This window comes from Alligator sinensis, unplaced genomic scaffold (genome assembly GCF_000455745.1).
Source record: "Alligator sinensis unplaced genomic scaffold, ASM45574v1 scaffold269_1, whole genome shotgun sequence".
NCBI classification, from domain to species: Eukaryota; Metazoa; Chordata; order Crocodylia; family Alligatoridae; genus Alligator; species Alligator sinensis.
The window spans coordinates 2,409,266-2,429,990 of NW_005842048.1; the positions used below are offsets into that span (position 1 = coordinate 2,409,266).

Below are 20,725 nucleotides of genomic sequence, written 5' to 3' on the forward strand. Positions count from 1 at the left end.
CTGGGGTGATGAGGAACAATGGTAATAAGCTGATGGAGAATAGGTTTAGGTTAGAGATCAGAAGGCAATATTTTACAGTTAGGGTGGCCAAAATCTGGAACCAACTTCCCAGGGAAGTGGTCCTTGCCTCTACCTTGGGCAAATTCAAGAGGAGGTTGGAAGGTCGCCTGTCTGGGGTCTTGTGAACCCAGCATTCATTTCTGCCTGTGGCAGGGGGTCGGGCTAGATGATCTGTTTAGGTCCCTCCTGACCCTAGCTACTATGAAACTATAGGAAACAGGAAAACATAGATAAGTTTTTATTTTTCAGAAGTATGATCAATATCAAGAAACTTGATTCTAAAATGATTTTCCATATTTTTTCCTTATTTTACCACTGGAACAAAGGCAGATTGAAAAACACAGGTGGACTAAAGTTAGTTTTTTCTTATCAGCATCATTCATTGCATATGTCCTGAAACTAGATAAAATGTGTGATTTTTATCTCCATGATTGTTCTGTTTAGATGCATTAAATACTGAATCGTTTGAGAATTTATGTTTGACAGAAATTAGCATTACCATGGCCTTAGACGTAGTAAATATTTGTAATTTTTAGACAGAACTTGATTGAAAAACCTTCTCTAAGTTTGCATCTATCAGAGACAGTGGGGTAGCCATCAATTGTACAGCAAACTGGAATGCACATAATTTGATGCCTCTTATCTAATACAGTAAATATGTGTAGAGTGACACAGTAAATATACACAGTCTTTCGTTATTGCAGTGCAAATGTTGACAAATAAGATTAAACAGCAGAGCAGAGAACTTGTTTCTAGCATCAGAGAGACAGCTAATGCTTCTGGGTTTTTTTGTTTTTTTTCTTCCCAGGATTATGCTGAAAAAGAGAACACTATAGCAAAAGCCCTGGAAGATCTTAAGGCCAACTTCTACTGTGAACTCTGTGACAAACAGTATTATAAACACCAGGAGTTTGACAATCACATTAACTCATATGACCACGCCCACAAACAGGTAAGAGAAACTTGCTAAAAACATATGCGTTTCAGACAGGCTATTCAATGCTATTTTCAGAATGTTGATACCTAGGATGACTTTCTGCAGAAGCCAGTGGGAATTTTGTTGTTGACATCAACAACCAGGATTTCACACGAAATTCTTACTAAAATGATTGGTAATTAGCAACAGCATGGACAATCAGAATTTTCAAGAATGTTGATAGTCACTAATCTCTAGAACTGGGAATTAAAATATGCAGTTTGCTTAGGACTAATCTTAAAATATGCTTTGATAGGCAAACCTTCAAAATAACCTGTTTTTGAGAGACAAAATGCCAATATGGGATCTGTGAACACCAGCAGTGAATGAAAACAGGGAGTAATAAAACCAATTCAGGAAAACATAATTGTAAAAATCATGTTTCATCTTTTTAGTTTTGCACTATACTTACAATAAACTGCAATTTCAAACCATTACCTCCACTATTCTGGATGAGTAGTTAAGATACTTTTTGCTAAACTTTTTCGTTACATTTCTCAGATGAATTATATATTTTTTAAATATATTAATGATAAAAAAATAGAAAAATGTTTTGCCCCAAAACAAGCGATGACCTAATCATTCTGAAATGCTGATCTTTGTCTTTATACCAATCACCTTATGTCTCAGTCCTGAACACTGCTATGATGATTTGTGCCGCTACAGGAAATACTTTTTCATTGAAAGAAAATAGATACTAGTGTTATTGGAATTGCTTTATGACATAAAATCATATGGTGTCTGACCGTGATCAAAAAGGTACAGGTAGTTCTTAATAGTCCTTATTAATTTATCCATAAGGGAAGTTTCCTTTTGATTTAAGTCAATTGGCAGTTGGTTTATGTGTGAAGCAAGAGACTGATATTGCTTACAATTTTAGCCAACATTGTAATGAAGAGCTTGACACAATAAAACTGAGCTGCAATTAGTTCCATGGGTTAGCTGCATGCTGTGTACAAACAAATATACTTTTTAATGAGTTTTAAATTGCCTTTCATTTTAATTGAATGTCTCTAACTTGTATTATGGCACCATTACAATTATTGTCATTCTTAAATTTTCCATTCTAGATATTATTTCTCTCTGTATTTTCAGTTAGATCATCTTATCTGGTGACTGGTCTGCAAGGCTAGAAAGCTATAAAGAGTTAATCTTGTATTATTATGAAAATAATATTACTGAATATCCTATATTAGTTGCATGTTTATAGAGTACTTAGTTCTGCTGTTATCACATTGGCCTCTCTCTTTCCAGTTGTACCTACATTGAGAAATTCCATATTCTACAAATTGACATTTGCCCTGTCTTTTTCATTCAATGGTACCTAGGATGCATTCTCTTTCTCTCTCTCTCTCTCGCTCTCTCTCATTTTTAATTTGAATGTACACAAATTACTCTTATCACTTTGAAATGAACTGGAGTTCACTCCAAATCTCTCCTTATAATTGGAGTTTCTGGAGAAGCCCACAGACATACTGCATCTTATCAACAATAGCATCCTATTAGGGGCAGGAGAAAAATATATTTAAAATGAGACACTACTTGTTTTCTTTGCTCCGTTCTGAAGTTATTTGTTGTATTACTTCAAAATGGTATTAGAACTAACAGTTCTTTACTTCTTTGGTAACTTATATTAGGTATATAGCATATGTGGCACCTCAAGGATAATGGTAAACAATTGAAAATAATTCTTTAGAAACAGGCTAAATGAAATGAATTTCCCCGTTGGAGTTTAATTTTATTCTATTTAAGCCAAATGTATTGTTTCATTATGTTGCACAAACTGCTGGTTTCATGCCCCCGGAGGCTTGTCCAATTTACCTCGAGGAGAGAGTCACACACTCAGGCTGGGTCCAACTCGAGTTTATTGTTTGCAAACAGTTCAACAAAGGAGCTCAGTGCTCAAAGCAGTCAACCCCGAGCTGTGCCCGAGGTTCCATTTTTATAGCTAACCTGGACAATAGATTCCAGCGTGGCAATTTGTAATTGGTTACATTTTTCTGCAAAGTTTAGTACATGCGTAGTCCTAAAATGGAACTGCGGGAAAAGCCTGCCGCATGCACAATTCTGAACTGTGGGCCCCCTTATTAACCTCGTGTCTTGGTGTAACTCTAGGGCAATGAGCGAGTATGATGTTTACAAAATTTATGTTCAAAGCAAGCATTAATCTATGTGTTCTAACAAGAAGCCTTGAATCTTATCACAAAGCGAGCGTTGCCTGGACTGTTTCTTATTATGACACTGCTTATCTACTGCAGGGGGAAAGAAGAAACAGCTCACAGTTCAGCTGTGAGGCCCTGTATAGTGAGAATAAGGAATCATGAGACATTTTTACCACAATTATAAGCAAAGTCAAATCATTCCACTAGAAACATAGGCTGCTTACAGACATATAAAAAAACAAAAGTAATTGGTGCTTTACTATAAACTTCACATGCTCCTGTGCTGAGCTAGCACATACCCAGAAGAGGCATTGTGTTAGTTTGATCCAGATTGCCCAATGTCTGTATAAATTGGGCACTTCAGTGGGGCTTTTTTGGTATTTTTGTCCAATAGCTGATTAAATCAGCTATTGGATGAAAACACCAAAAAGCCCTGCTGAAGCGTGTGATCTATACAGACACTGTGGAGTCAAGTCAAACTAACATGCTGCTGCTTCTGGTAAGGTGTGTTTCCACACCCCCCCCCGCCCCCACCCTTTCTCTTCCCTCACATCTGTTAGCAGGCTATATATTATTTAAGGTAGTCTCAAGTTGCCATTTAAGAAAACATTTTTTTTAAAGAGGGTTACATGCCCCTTGGAATTTAGGTAGGATATAAGTATGAGTAATACAGATAATTTGTTTTGCTTATGGTGTAAGGTAACATCTAACTGATGGAGTTTAGGAAGGATGTTACACACTTGCTTTTCATAGGCATTTTTTTGTTTAAAATTATTTTGGCTATTTTCAGAGACAGGAGCCTTAGTTAGTTGGAACATTAGCTTGAACCTTTGTTAATTTTCTTTATGTCTTATGAATTTAAATTTAAATTCTCAAGGTTTTTTTATTTGTTTTCTTGAAATCGTCTCATAAAATGAGATGAACTTAATGAGAGCGGGAAAAGCAAGACAGAGAAGCAATAGAAACCATCACTGACCCTATAAAGAGTGTTTCATCTCCACAAGGAGTGAACAAGCTGACTCATCAGCACATAGTTTCTGCCAGACTTTTATATGACTTCTAAAAAAATAAGAACATAGTAAAGATTGCAATATTTGAACCTCCCTGTATTAGGTATAGATGGGGTGCAGAAAAAGAATCCTAGAGGTCAGATATGAAGCTGAATAAGGACTATGTTCAGTGGTTCATATTGCTTTTACTTGCGTAGGTTTTTTTTAATGGAGTGGGTACATGCTAGCACTACAGATAAATTAAGGGCATCTCAGAATGCACCTAATCTTAGATGAAAACTGCTCTAGAAGAGGCATTCAATATGATCCATAGAATCAATGGAGAAAATTCAGAGACACTTGCTTATTCTGTGTAGGTACTCTAAAAAGAGAATAGGATGCAGTGTACACCTATGCAGCAAAGGGCAATTCAGAAAGTCTAGAGATACTGGGGGCTAACCAGTGAGTAATGCTGAAGTATAAGCCTCTGTCTGAACTCCTGCTTCTCAAAATATCCATTATACTCCTCTGTTTACTTTTGATTCACAACACCCAGTTGCACATTTATACTGAATTTCTAAACATAGGTGATTCACAACAATGGCAGAAATGGCTCTTCTTTTTCCCAGTGTCTTAGGGCTCCTATACATGTGCGGGGAACCTGCTCCAAAGCACTGAAAATTCCAGTGTGTTGGAGCAGACTCGATTAACCGAGTCTGCTGGAGCATGGAAATTTATCACGCTCCAGCAGCCTCTAGTGTTGACGAGCATTAGTTCAAAGCACCCTGCTGCCATTTTTCAGTGCAGGGATGCTGATGCACATGATGATCCAGGTACTTTTAATTATCACAGCTCTTGGAGCTGCACTAATTAAAGCACCCCCCCCCCCCCAATGCCTCCTGGAGCACATTTATAAACAGCCTTAGTCATTAGAGGAATTTTGATGTGTGTGTGAACTGGAGACCTCCGGTGCATCTCTGGAAAAAAAGTATGTGTATAAATGTCCTAGAGCATTTGCCCATGATCTGGAAGACTTGGGGAGTGGGGGAGGAGGCAGCTAGAACCCAGGTCTCTATTGTCTTGGGTAAGTGCTGTGATCACTGTGATAGGCGGCAAAGCATAGGCACCATCATCATCACTGGTTTTGAGCTGAATTCAGTGCTAGCGATCTGGGTTAGCCTTGGGTTTTGCCTATCTAATGACTCTACTCCAGGATGATAGGTGGAGTTCATATGTTTTTAGTGAATAGTTTCAATCATGAGGGACCTTAGTCAGCAGTGGAGTGTGCAAGTGCTGATGAACCTGAGTAGAGATGCTGAATTCCAAAATCAGAGGTGCATGGTGGATTTAGGCCCACAGTAGGTGGTTAGGGTCACGGTGACCAATTTGAATTACTCTTTAGGATGCTAAGTGACTTTGGCATCCAAAGCTTCCAAAACTCCAGTAATGTGCCTACAAAGGCTATCTGAATCTGGCCTGTATCCATATTTGGGGAGATACAGTCTTTAAGAAATCTATGGAGAGAGATACCTTATAAAACAAACAGATTAGCTGAGCTTTTTTCCTGCATCTAAAAATCCCTAAGCTAGGCCACTTAATTATATTTTGTGAACCAGTTCCTATGCATGGGGGTTCAGGTACAAATTCTGTGTAGATTTAAAATGGTTTTGCATACAGAAGTAAACAATACTGGACCGTTAGCAGTAGAAGTTGTGGATCCAGTGGAAGTTGTGGATTCTCAGTACCCGTGAAATTATGTTCACTTATGTAGTTGCCTAAGTGTAGCTTCCCTATCATAGGAATTTGCTGATGCATCAGGTTCATATTTAAGTTTTTTTCCAAGTTCAGCTAGAGAGAACATTCCTTGAGTCCACTAAAAGAAAGAAAGCAAGCCACTACACATAGTCTGCCTATCAGTGCCCTCTTCAGGCAGAGCTGTTGAACTGCAGACCATTTAATTCCTAATACATTTGTTAAGAGACAAAATTTTCCCCTTTAGCTGTCTCTGAGAGCCTGTTCAGACAAGCATGCATGTGCATTTCCCAGGGGACATATATGTGACACTGCTACTTGTCCCCAGGGAACACCTATGCACACGTGACATGGCATAAGTTGTCCTGGGTGGAGTAGGGGATGCTGGGGCCAGCATGTGATCTAGCCCCAGCAACCTTACCTGGCATCTTGGGGTCTCCTGAGGCTCCAGCTGTGGTAATCTGGCAGCAGGGAGCCTGGCCAGCAGCCAGAGTGTAGCTCCAGCCAGCCAGGCTCCAGTTTTGGAGGGGCAGAAAGGGGGGGGGGGGGACGACACTGCTGCATATTCGCCTCCCTACTTTTTTCCATTGTGGTTCTTTTTTTTGACACCAGGATTTCCTGGTGTAAAATAAACCAAACAAACAAACCCTATGCTGCAAGCTAGCAATGCAGAGAATGCCTGCATGCGCAGCATGTCTTGTGTGCATTGCTACAGAAGGGTCTGCAGCGCTGCATACTGCATGTGCATGCTTGTCTGGATATGCGGAGAGTTTTTTCTCTCTGGAATTTTTCCATCCCCTTCTTTCCCTTCCTTTCTGTCTGCAAAGAAGAAAAATAGTTCATGGGAGAACTATGATGGACAGAATTCTTTTAACCTGAGATTGTATCCCAGTAGCTTCAGAGACTTAGCAGATAAATCTAGGCCACTTAGCAATTCAAATACTTCCACATCTGTGTTCACTCTAATCTGCCAGGTCTTCCATCTTCTTTTTCTATTCCACCACAGTAGTAGTTACTAATTTATTTCCTCATTTTCCCTCCCAGACAAAATTTCTGGGAAACTGTACAAATATTCACATGCCCAATGCAAATAAACTGTAATACTACCTGATTAATCTACTAATACTACAAAGTAATAGCTCACTAGACTCACCAACACATTCGATCCCTGGGACATTGTGACTTCATACCAAATCTTCAGAAGATCTTCCTTATCTCAACTTTACTTCTATATTATTGTCAGAGGATGGTCTAACCTGCAACTTAAGAAGAACAAAACCTAACTGAAGAGTACCAGGAAAGGAATGTCCTTTTGTTGTTGTTGTTGCTTTCTTTGAATGTGGACCTTACTATTTTCTCAAGTGCTGCTTTTGCTCTGCTTTAATGTGTTTGACAATGTCTTAATCCTTTGCTATTTGGAAATAGAAAGCGATGAAACTCTGTAGCTCAGAGAGCGAGGAGATGGCAAATCTGATTTCATTTTAGATCTTTTTTTTTCTCTCTGTCTGAAAATGTTCAGACCAATTCCTTGCTTCTTTTAGAGTTTGTTGCAGTTGCTGCTCTTCTTAGTTTTGAGGAACTCTTAGAGACATTTTCAGAACAATATCAGTGCCCCTGGCACTTACCAGCACTTAACATGGTGGCGGAAAGATTAAGCTTACTGCTTCTCTTGAGAGAAAAAAATTTCAGCAGTTCCAAACTCAAGGCAGTGGTAGGTTCTCATTTGGAGGGGACAGAATCACAGCTAAGCAAAATAAAGTTTCTTAAAATCAGAACTTGCTATTTGACAGTGCTGGCCTAAATAGCTTGCTCAGCTCAATGATAGATGTAGTGAATAAATCAAGCCTACATAATCATTGGATGTTATTGTTCCCCTTCTTTTGATAAGGGAGTACAAAAGCAATGATGTATTTGTCCTTGAATCTTCTTTCTTGTGTTCTATCATTAAAACTGCAGCAAAGGTCTCACAAAGAAATAACATCTCTGAAAATATGTTGTTGTCTGCCTTATCACTTCTAAAATAGAAAATAGTGATCACATACATTTAGAAAATTTTAGAGAACCTTGAGCCATTTCCATTTGAGGAACCACTAACAATGTTACTTCTTGGCATGTAGGAAAAATGGGAATTCCTGTGAGTATTCTTCAAAATGCTTAAGTTTTGTTTAGTGTCTGAACATTTAGAATGTGCTGTATATGACCTTCATCTCTCAGCCTGTGAGAATCAGAGTAGTATCCTGTTTTGTTATGTCAGTGAGGAAGTCCAGATTATACAGCCAGAGCTCCTGAATCAGTTATTCCTCAAAGGATTTTTGCTGTAACAAGAGAAAAATGCTTTTGGTCTTGAATTTGAAAGCCTACAAACTCTGTCCTAGACCACCATTGACACCCAACACCATACAAGTATATGCAATCTTAGTTTCAGTTCCTCTTCCTGCAAAAAAACTTGTTCAAATAAATCAGAACAAGCAGCAAATGTGATTAAATGAATATAACAAGCCTGATAGTACAGAAAATTTTACCATACATGTTAAAATACAGTTGTCACAAATCCTCTCTGTCTGGGGGTTTTGTGTGGTCATGCATGTTTCTTGAGCTTGTTTTATGAATATGACGTGTAGTCTCCATATATAAGTAATGCCAAGCTGTATTTGGCCTTATATTTGCTATGTCTGCATGAATTATGATATTCAATATACATGTAATTTTGATGTATCTTTATATTTTACCCAAGACTTTATTGGGTAGTGATTGACATAAGTCTTCCTCACCTATTCATACCTGAGAGAAGTAATCCCTGAGAATTACCATCTGATATGAGTTGTTTACTCATCAGACAGGCCTTTCGAGACCATGATGAATTGACACTGTACAAGAAGGGATCCACAAGAGTAACACCTGGCTATTCAGGATAGTCAGAGAAGGACATTTCCAACTGTGAGGAAAGTATAAGCGACAGCATCTTTGGGAGTTGTATTAGTAATTTTCATGTCTAAAAGGATCCATTTATTTTCCTGGTCTTAAGTAGATCAGGAAATACTTTAATCTGATAAACATATATGGGGGGCGGGGGGTGGAGAGAAGAGGCATGCAGGGGAGGCAGGAAATTATATGTGTAGTGTGGGTTCCCTAAGAATCCAATAGATGATGTATGTAAATAGCCAGATCAGAAAAAAATACTTAAGCTTTGCCTTGAGAGCAAGGTTTTGTCTCTAGTCTTTCTGGGCATAGGGAAGATTGTGTCATCAGACAGCTGTCCGATGACCTACAGATGAGTGTCTTACCGGGCAGAAGTGGCAGGGAGCTTTGACAGAGAAAGGGTCTACTCTATCACCAGTTGAGTTGAGTTAGAATTTTATTCTTGGATTTAAGATTCAGGTTAAGTAACAATAGTTATTGTTCTGATATTTTCTGAAAACTATTTCAACAAATGGTCACTGATATCTTAGGCTTACTCTTGTTTTTTATAATAAATCTTTTTGCTATCTTTTTATAACCTTATTCTCATGGTAATTGTGATTTCAAAGTATTTGACCATGCAGACAGGCCTCTTCCAAGGAAGGAGGGTGGGGTGGCAGCATGGAGGAGTATCTATGTTTTCTAAGCACATGACTGGACAAGGATGTAATTTTTCCAGGTGACAAAATCTTCTCTGCTAAGAGATGGCCAGGACTGGGAGAGACAGGTAAAGCTGAGGTGCCATAGGTCATGGAGGAGACATTTGAGTATATCTCCTCCTTTAAAACATTTGAGTATGTTCTCAATAGTCAAGCAGAAGATGACAAGGAGGAGTTGGGAGCAGGAGGGCAATCCTGAATATATCCCAGGAATATATTTCAAAGGCATCCCGGCTACATTTGGGGTCAGACAGTGTCACAACAATCATGTGAGCAAATTGCATTTTTTAAATGTTTCTTCAAAATCAGAGGCTGGTTCATAAAAAAGGTCCAATAGATTAAAATAATTTCTCTTTACACAGCCTGTAATTAAACTAGTTGTGTACAGGGACTGAAGCAGGAGTTGTAGGTGACAAAATGCTTGTTTCAAGGGTGTGTGTTGTTACTTCTCTTTCTCCATATATGTGCAATATTTTATTGCTGTTCTATCTGCATAATTGTGGTTCCTCTGGCTTCTGTTTTCTCTCTATCCCATCATCTCCCCTGGCTCTTGCAGATATTGCAGGCTGATTAGTTACAGAATACTTGTCCTGTGGCCAATTGGAAAGCAGCTCTCTACTCATATTTAGTAGAAAGAAAAATGAAAAGGATGAATAAGGAAATAAGTTTGGTTTTTTACCAAATTCCAGTTTTGCTGAGATTTCATATATCTCCCAAGACATTTGTAAATTTAAGATTAAACCTTGATATAGGTAATATGTGCAGAACAGAAGACACAACAAGAGTGAGTACTGATATTTTCACCACCGTAATGGTCAATTGTCTGTCACAGTAAGCAATTTAAAAACAAAAACAACAAAAAAGTGTTGATCTGTACAGCTCTTCTTTAAATACACAAAGTGGAAGGTTTTTTTTTCTTTTTAAGAATAAATAAATATCTTTATCCCTCATTGGAAATGCTCATTCTTCCTCTGGCAACTTCTATCTATAAAATTCAAACATCCTTTTTTCCAAGGAAACTTTGTTATCCAAAAGTGATAATAAAGCCCACCTTTACTCTCCTCTTAAAACCAAATAATCTGCCTGCTTTTCTATAACCAGTAGTTTGTCTTCTTTGTGGCATAACTGTACTGCTACCCACATCAAGCTCAATCATTGAGCTCCAGTATGCTGATGATGCTGTAGTGTATGCTCACTTGGAAACAGACCTTCAGGCAATCATCAACATCTTTATTGCGGCATACAAGAAAATGGGACTGAAGCTTAATATTCAGAAAACTAAGGTCTTCCACCAAACAGCTCCTAATGAACAGTCCCCAAGCTCATAGCTCATTAAGCAGTTGTATTCTTTATCTTGCTATATGGAGCTAAGACATGGACAACATACAGGAAACATCTAAAATTGTTGAAGTACCACCACCAATACTGCCTGCATAAGATCCTTCAGATCCAGTGGAAAGACAGATACACCAATGTTGGCATTTTTCTGTAAGCAGACACTATGACTATTGAGGAGATGATCATCCAGCATCAATTCTGGGCCATATCATCCAGATATCTGACTGCAGACTCCTGAAGCAAGTTTTATTCTCCCAGCCAAGGCATATGGCCAAGAAGAGGTCAAGACAGCTCTTCAGGGACGTCCTCAAAGCCAACTTAAAAAAATGCAACATCAATGTCAGTGTGTGGGAGACCATCACCCAGGACCACTCCATATGGAGGAAAAGTCTGTTTCAGGGATCTCTGTACTTTGAAACCTCACAAAAACTACAGAGGATGGAAAAGTGGGAACAGCACAAACGGCATGTCATGGACCAAATCAAGAATCCAGCACCACCTACCCAACACGGAAATCATAGCCAAGCTGCAGTAGAGTCTGTTAGTCCTGGATAGGCCATCTTCGGGCACACAGATAAGACAAACATGGAAGAGAATCATCCTTGACTGTAAGGGATTGCTGAAGGAGTTTGTCTTGATTTTTTTTAAAAAGATGTGGCAAAGATTGTGATGCATAAAGACCCAGGTAGTAGCATCTGGTGTATTAAGAATGCCTATAAAATTATTATAATATTAAATCTCAGAATGTCTTAGTCTTAAAGGTTTGCCTTGTGGCAAAGAACCTGTCTATAATATTAATGATATTGCCTAGTCAAATTAATTAAATCACAATTCTGGTGACCTTGTGCTGCTGTCAGATGGGAAATCCCCATGAAGACTTATCCAATGACTTAAGCTCAATGGAGGCAACATTTCAGGAAAGAAAACTGTAATCTATGGCTGTTGAAACATGACCTTCCTAATATAATATTTTAATGCTTTTTAATCCACGTAACCTCAAAATGATAGAAAGGACAGAACAGAAATAGGAATTTTGCCCCTGACATGACAACATCTTATCTGGTACCTTCATTGCACAAAACATTTGTTTTAAAGCTAACTTCATAACATTCTTTAGGGATATGTGATTTTGCTGATAAAAAAAAGCTGCAGAAGGTAAATCTACTGTGAGCAGCAATAGGTGAGGTAAGGTGAAGTTATTTGGGTAAAAGTGCTGATAGTGAATCTGATGCTGGTCTTGTTTCTAAATGGAGGATGCTGGGTTTAATTGTGGGAGAAGGTTCTATGACAGTGGGGAGGAAAATTAAAGAACTGGAGAGACAATGACAAAAGTAGCTGTAGAATTGTTGTTTCTTCTGGTCACTGCTGTGATTTCTGGGGTTGTGCGGGACTAATGAAGGAAAAAAACCAAAGCAGGATAGATAACAACATGAATATAAGATTAGCCAGGATATTGCATCAGACCTTTCTGTGGAACATCTTTTTTTGTCTCCAAAACCAGAAAGTGACTTACTTTGAAGGATGTAAAATAACCATTCTTTGGGCATGGACCAACAGTATTTTTCAGGTCTGTCTGAAGTTGTGTAACTGGCATAGAATCAGACTAAGGCAAAAGCAGCAGTCTATCTGAGAGTGGTATCATTGCCACAGATTATTCACCAACTGCCTTTTTTTTCATCATGCTATCCTAGAACTTTTGGCTTTTGAAATGTTATTCAATCATAGAGAAGTATGTTGGAATTGTGCAAGTTCCAGTATAAAATGAGCCCTAAACTTTGCAAAAATTCCAACAATTTGTTCATAGGTAAGGATAAATCCAAGATTGTGGACACAATGTGGCAGAGTTCTGTGACCCTCCCATAAGCATAAGGTTATTTGAACACCTTTATATACTATGGGGGCATTACATTTCTGCTCTTGATTTTTATATCTGCTTCCCCTGTGTCTGCCTGGATGTAATTAAGCCATAGAGAGAAAACAAAGGGGAGGCCAAAGGAAGTTGATTAGGCCTGCATGGCCTACAGAAAAGGAATGTGCTGGCTCTACACCAGCTTCCTTCTTTACTTCATCCCTTATGAGCTTTTCAGAGACACTCTTATGAGGGAGCCACGCAAGAGAATGGTCTTTCTCATCAGCATTTTCTGTTTAAGCCTGCCAGCCACCCCAATGCAACTGAATACTAATTTGATTCAGCATTCATCTTTTCTGATCCCACTGCACACTGAAACCTTCCTGAAGGGAGGGATTGGGATCAGAAAAACTGTGGCAGGAGCTGTGCTGTTATCAAGATCCCTGGGGGTCTATGCGGCAGTTCAGTTGGACAGAACTGCTATGATTAGCAGATCCTCCAAAATTTGAGAAGTTCAGTGCCTTTCCCACCAAACCCCAGTTTCAAGTGGAATAAGCAGCCAGGAACCATAATGCATAGAGTAATACTGATGGATTTTTCCATGGGAAAAATATGTTCCCTGTGCAAGGAGAACTTGGTTTATAGAAATCATAGATGGAAAATAACTTGTCCATTTTCAACTTGTTAAAATAATTCTCTGCAATATATTGTGGAATGTTTTGTCTTATCAGGCTCTAAATATTTAAACAGATGGGACTTTTGCTATAAACTTTGCAAGATAGTTCTTGCTTCTTGCAACTGAACTGGGTAAAACTAGTTTTCATCAGGGAGCAAGGAAAAAAATCATATTTCTTCTTTAGGTTTACAATTCACATGAGAAAAAATGGTATTTCTCATTTTGTTTTCTTCTGATATACAAACAATCTTGATTTTCTTGATTGTTAATGAAACAGACTGGAATTTAAACATTTCTATTTAAATTGAACCAATATCCCTCTTTTCTGTTAAAAGATTTTGCTAAATGTAATTTTGAATGTTTTCCCTATATTTTTGTTTTTCTGAGGTAGAGCTCCTTTTCTTGTAAAGCTTACATAGTAATAACAGTTAAAATTATAAGGAGAACTAGCAAATCTGGGCCTGTTAATTACATTCTTCTACCATATGGTTTCTGATTTTGTAATGTTGGATGGGGATAGAAATGTTGCAGTAGCACTCTGTTAAATCTTCCTTCCACTTCATTTAAAAAATGCTGACAATACTGTTCCCTGGAGAAGGACTAGATTGCCAAAACAACAGCACAGCACTGGACCATGAAGAAGGTGAGGCATAGAAATCAAGATCACTATTCTGTTAAAAATGTGAACAGAATACAAAGTCAGAAAGAGAATTCCAAATAAGAGACAATAGGTTAATAAAAATGGTATTTTTTAAATTGGCTTTGACTGTCTAATGACTGGTGATTGCATTGTAAATAAAATTAAAAACCTAATTATGGCTCTTGAGGCCCAGGTGAGTGCAGCAAGTGGAAAGTCCTTTTAATGGGAATGGAAGGCATAATGCCTCCTTGGTGCTTACAGAAATATATTTGCTACGTGTTTAAAAATGATATAGGTGGTGTTTTTACAGCCTTATCGCTTTGCTGTCACCAGCCAATGTGACAAGTAGAGACATAGTAATGCAGGTACCATGATCCATCCCCTCTGAAAGTTTCCTGAAGTGCAAAGATCCGCAAGTAAAAATCGGAATGCTGTAGGGAGAGAAAAATGATGTAGCGGATTTAACCAAGACTTGAATATGGTCCATTTTATTTCAAGGTTTTTCTTCCAAATTTCATGAAAAATTAAAAGCCAAAAAATACATGTTATTTCAGTTTGCGACTGAACTTTCTGCTTTACAGTCAATGTTCTAAATTTCAGTAACACTAATAGTATAAAAAGTGATGGAAATATTTCCCTGTATTTAACCATTAGAATAAAATTCACCTATAAATATTTAGGTATGACTTTATACGTAAACAGAAAAAAACCCACAAAACTAGTTAAAAAATATTGTGCTGATCTTGTTGAATGGCATATTTGCACTAAAGATTTTTAAAGTACTGATTTCCCATTGCTCTGTAAAAATACTTGTAAAATGAAGTAAATAAATTGTATTAGGAATAAATTTACTTCCTTTTCTGTGTGTTGTGGGTGAGAATTTTTGCAGTGTTTTCTGAGTCAGATTTAGTTTTCTTGTAATGTTCATAACATGCATAACCAAAAATGGTTTTCATTTGGTATAAGCTCTCTTGGGAGTTTTAGACCCTTTAAACTTGGGAATTCTGGTTGACAGTTTAGAACAGGATATTGTCAAGTAAATTATAATGATGAAAATGCAAAACTGGCCATTTTATCTTCTCATTACCAAACAAACCATAACAGTATTTTTGTAATGATAACTAATTAGAAATATATTATACATTATATTTATTGAATTTATTTTTCTCACAACTGTGGAAGTTTACTCCTGTCTGTACTGATTTCCTAATTAGCTTATTGTTTGTAAAGAAGTAAGTGTAAATATGATCTTAGTGGAAAAGTACAAGCAGTATTAATTATTTTGAAATCCAAATATATGCAAGTAGAATATTGAATATGATGCCAATGTTTCCAGATTCATTTAGCATCCTTTAGTTTTATGAAAAATTAGGAAGTCAAGTAAATTATGAATCTTCTTGAGTATGAAAGTTTGAGCTTAATAACATGCAGACCCTTAATGTTTCCTGTGATGAATATTGCATCCCTTTCCTTGCTGCCCATTCTGACATCCTTATTACTCTCAGGTCTGTTCAGATCACTGCTACTATCCCCCATTATTAGATTAATATCCTTCATCTGTTTCTTTAAAATCCCTTCTCCACAATATCAAGTACAAGTTCTTATTCCTAACCTTCCACTTTTTACTCATTTTTTCCCTCTCATTCCTGTCTGGCAATAATGCAATATTAGTTGTGTGGGTAAACTAACAAATGCTAATGGTTAGGTCTGGATCATTAAGTTAGGGACAAATATTACACATAAACTGGTTTAAGTGATCAGAAACTCGTTTAAACCTATAACAGAACAGACGTTCAGTGCACATAAACCAGTTTGAAAATGGCTGAAACCAGTTTGAGATAAACCTGGCTGAATGTAGTATCAGACTTAACTGCTTTGGGTCAAACCAGTTTATGCAATGTCTGTCTCAGAACCCTTCCTGGTTTAAGATAAACCAGACACCCCCAGCATCCCGGCATGCTCTCTGGGCTGGGTGGGGCTCTCTGCTTCACAGCAGGACTGGCCCCTCCTCTCTGCTCCCTGGGTAGAGACTTGCAGATACAGCAGGGTCTGCTGGCTTCCCCATGCCTCCCCCCGCCCCCCTTTCCCCTCTTACCACTTGCTGCTTACGCAGAGATCCCTTCCTCCCCTCTCCCACAGCACGGACCTTAGCCAGCATGTGGTATGCTAGCTAGTGCTATATAAGACTCCAGCAGAGACTGCAGACACAGCAAGGTCTGCTGGCTTCCCCCTGCCCTACCCATCCTTGCTGCTCAAGCAGGAAATCCCCCCCTCCCTCCCATCTCCCACAGCATGGACCCTAGGCAAGTGGTATGCTAGCAAATGCTGAGAGGTGTCTGTGTGTATCTCTCCAATATCATTGGGGCAGGCAGACAGACAGAACAGGGCTTTTGGATCTAATCAACGGCTTGCTCACCTGTCAGTTTTCTGCAGGCAGTCTGACAAGCGAGGAGGGAGATTGAAAAGGTTTGTATCATCAATGAATCCATGCACTGCACCCCCCCACAACTCCTTGCCTCAGAGTACTAGCAAGGGGCTGGGGCTGACAGCTCTCCCACTCCTTGAGCAGTCAGCAGAGAAAAGCCTGGCATAGTTCAGGCAGACATCCCTAATGAGAGAGCCCTGCCAGGGCCTGGCCACACCCCCCTCAACTCAACTCTGTGCAAGGGAAGGGAGGGATCTTCTAGCACCCCCACCCCAGCTTCTAGCCTGAGCCACTGCAGGCATGTGCCTGAATTTGCTCAGTCCAGAGGGATTGTCTGTATAGTTGGAAACCAGTTCAGCCTAGCCAGGTTAAACTGACCTGCAATGGTTGAATCAATTCAGGCTCAGGCTTTTTGAAAGTCTGTTCCTAGCCTTAATGTCTACCATTTATTTAAACCATTCCTATAAGTGTCTGAATTTCTGAACTGCAATATAAATATAAGCATCTCTGTAAACATGTCTTATTTTAATGTTATCCTTCTCTTTCCTCAGGCTGTGCGTTACACCACTCAGTTGTGTTTTATCTTTAAATTAGATCTGACTGATGCCTCTGGACATTACTGCAATGCGAATTATAAATAATAAATTATATTAATTCAAGTTCATTTATGATTAATGCTGCTCTATTTAAACGCTTAGCTTCTTTAGTTTGGTTTAATTCTGTCATCTTGATACATTAATGGAAACAAACATTAACACAAAAAGTTGACTTTACATATGTAACCCACCTTCCTCTTCCTACACCTGAAAATCTTACGACCATTCTCTGCTATGAAAGGAAGGAAAGAGTCTCTTCTTATATACAGAATTTTTCCACTTTAGTCCATTTATTATTTATAGTTTTAATTCTGTTTAGGCATTATGGCGCAGCCTTTAATCACATAGGGCCCCTGCCTCAGTTAGTGACAGGGCAATATTCACATAATGACCTGCTAGCTCTCTTCCTGGTTGATCAACACATGGCCTGAAGCCTTATTCAATGCACACTTATTAATCATGCCCTCACATTATTCATTCAGCTTGTGTGGTATAACCCCTGCTCTGCCCTGTGTCATCTGGCTTGAGTATTTGAATATAAGCTCCATGTGGCAGAGCTATTCTACCTCTCTGTACTTACCTAGCACAATAGATCTTGATTCTTAGTTGTCCTTTTTTACTTTAGTAATAAATCTGATTAATGATCAATGTGCAGTAAATAAGGCACAGGGACACACAACTAGAGTGAGCTATCTGATAACAGCAAATGGCATGTTAGTGCCATAGTGTTTATCTATTTGCTGATGAGCTTACTCAGGAAGAACTAAATCAATGAGAGAGAAAAGGTAAGGAGTGGGAGGGCAGATCATGGTAAAAGGGACAGTTGAGGAATGAAGTTCAGATAAGCTTTGCTCTGAAGAATTCTGAAATGCTTACGGATTCTTTTCATGGTACTCACCCGTATAGAATCTGAGCATGTTGAAGACTCTTATTTATTTTGACAAGATCCCTGTGAAATAAAGGAGTGATCCTATCCCCATTTTACTGATGAGGCACTAGTGACTACGAAATGTTTAAGTTAAGAAGAGTTTGTTGGTATTCTCAGATACTTGGGATGTGATTTTCCAGTGTATTCTGTACTTTTCATGTCCAAAGCACTGTTCCCATTGACTTCAGGTACAGCTATGAGTGCTCAGTACTTGAAAGCAGATCCAAAGACCTACAGCCCTCAAGTCAAACTTTCAGAAGATAGGAAGAACAGATCTAGTTACCTAGGTAAAATTTGGTTTGAATAACTTCATTCAAATTCCTTATCCAAATCTATTCTTTACCCCAGCCTCTTCCCACCATCTCCTTTAGATGTTCATTTCTTACATTTCAGTTGGGTACCATCCTCCTACAACTGACCTGGAGCTAGCAGTTGGGAGTTGGAGGTGATTTATAGTAGAAGAAAGACAGGTTTCCAGTTTTCATTTGTGGAGATTAGACAGCATAGCTCATAATACAGCTGCAATATCAAAGGAAGTTTTTTATCTGATGAGGCAGGAAGATGCCCAATGCAGATTGATTTTTTAGGGAACTTAGAAGCTTAAATATAAGCTATCTCACTGGAAGTTGTGGAAACTGCTATTTTTGAACTTGGACAGATTTGATGCAACATGTAACTCCTCATTTCAAAACTTAGAAGCCCTAGATGTTTTTAAAGAGATCACCAACATGGTTAACCATAGGCAAATACAATATCATATTTCTTCACATATAACACACAATGTCCTCCAATTGAGCCCCCCAAAATTGGGTGGTTGTTTTACTTGGGGATGCTCACTTTATCCCTGAAATAGAAGCACCCTTCTTTGATTTCTTCTCCACAGTGCAGCAACTCTGATGTTAGTATTCAGGCAGCTGAGGGGGTCAGTTGACTTAATGGCTCATTTTTCTTCACTCCACAGTTGTTGATGTTTATCTCTCCTTCACAATGATCTTGATATTCTACTTATCAGGTTAACCTTTCTTAAGGTATTTGTGCTGACTGTAACATGTTCCTGGTCTCTCTCCACCTATTTTATGGCCCAAGTAGGAAAAGGAAGTTGAATAAACTAAAGATTAGGCTCTGTCCCTACTTTATGCATCCATAACTCGGGGGGAGGGTGGGGGGAATCCCTTCTGCCTTTCCAAAATAAGGTGTGTATTATGTTTTGGGACCTGTTGTATGTGAAAAAATGCAGTATACTCCCTAGCCTCATTGCCAAGGATAGACAATTTTATTTTATTGGAATTTTAGAAAAAAAACACCTTGAGGCAGGCACCTGGTATGTTATTGTCTGCTAAAGTTGATCTAAATGTCCAATCTTTCAGGCATTTTAGAGGGCTTATATAGCCCCCAAAATCCCATGCCCAATCTGAGTTAGTTCACCCAAGAAAGGGTTAAGCTGATCTGTCAAATACTTGCCTGCTTTTGCACTACAGCCCCAAGGCTGGGAAAGCCCAGACTCTTGTCCCAGATCTGGAGCTGTGCCATCCCTACCCCCCAACCCTGACCAGGTTATTTTTAGCCCCTTTTATCCTCCTGACTGGACAACATGTTCTCCCCCACCATGGACCCAGTAACCCCCCACTGCAGACACACCAACCCTACCTAATCCCACCAACCAAACCCTGGACCTGCCAACACCCCTCCCCTCCCCTCACAGACCCACAAGCCCCTGTGACCCTGGCTACTCTGAGTTAATTATGTCAGGTTCCCTGCACAGCTCCTAGGAGCTGTGAATGACTGTACTCACTACTCACTGTCTACATTTAGCTGGCCTAAAGTTAGACTCATGAACATAGACCAGGTGCAGCAAATTGCTCTATATACCATGAAGTTTTTAAGTGTGGCAAAGTCTAAAACAAGAAAATGGAAAATATCAGCAACCTTAATTACAGGCAGTGTGATCAGCCCCACCCCTAAAAACACAGTGGTTATGAATGTTTTAATTCAGTGTCTTTTTCTAGAAAAAGATTGCTATTCATTTTTTTATATTTACAGATTACACTCTCAAAATTTCAAAACATCTGCAGTGTGTGTATGTGTATGTGTATATATATATACCTCTCCTATTATGGAATTTTCTTTTTAAATAATCACCTGTTATAAAGTACACCATTTACGTTGGTTCTGCATAGCTGGACAACTACCAGCAGAGGGAACACAAAGCAGCTAACAAACTCTGTTCTTTTTACCTGATTAAGAATATGAAGAAGGCAAAATTCTGATGATGTTTTTCTTTTCTTTTTTTAAAATTGATTTCTAAAAGCGACACAAAAGATCAGAAGTGTGTGTGTGTGTGTGTTATAACAACTAAATATAGTTGAACTATGAACTAAGTACATATCTGTTACAATAACTAATAAAGGCAGGGAGAGTAAAAGAGGGAGAGTGAGAAGAATAAAACAGAAGATTCCAAATACTAATATTTTAATCAGCAAAATAATACAAGCATTTTTCCTAAATTATACTAAACTTTTCCAAACAATTAAACCTGCTAAGCCATGTTTCTCTCCATAGATGCGAGCTGTGCCAACTCATCAGATTTCAACCTCAGGTGATGCCTGACTCTTTCAATACAGTAACAATGTCACTTCATGTCACTAAGGCCCACTGTAAAAGTGTAGTCTGGGGTGATTCCATATCACCCCAGAGATGTACCAAAGAATACACATATT

General features: G+C 38.6%; 1 protein-coding gene across 1 annotated transcript in view; it reads left to right on the top strand.

Moving 5' to 3' along the window:
* The window catches only part of ZNF804A (zinc finger protein 804A), a 303,622-nt gene that overhangs the window by 237,533 nt on the left and 45,364 nt on the right, over positions 1–20,725 (top strand). Inside the window, exon 2 of the mRNA XM_006022862.2 lies at positions 869–1,012. Coding sequence (XP_006022924.1) covers positions 869–1,012 — 144 coding nt within the window. The remainder of the gene's footprint in view (positions 1–868; positions 1,013–20,725) is intronic.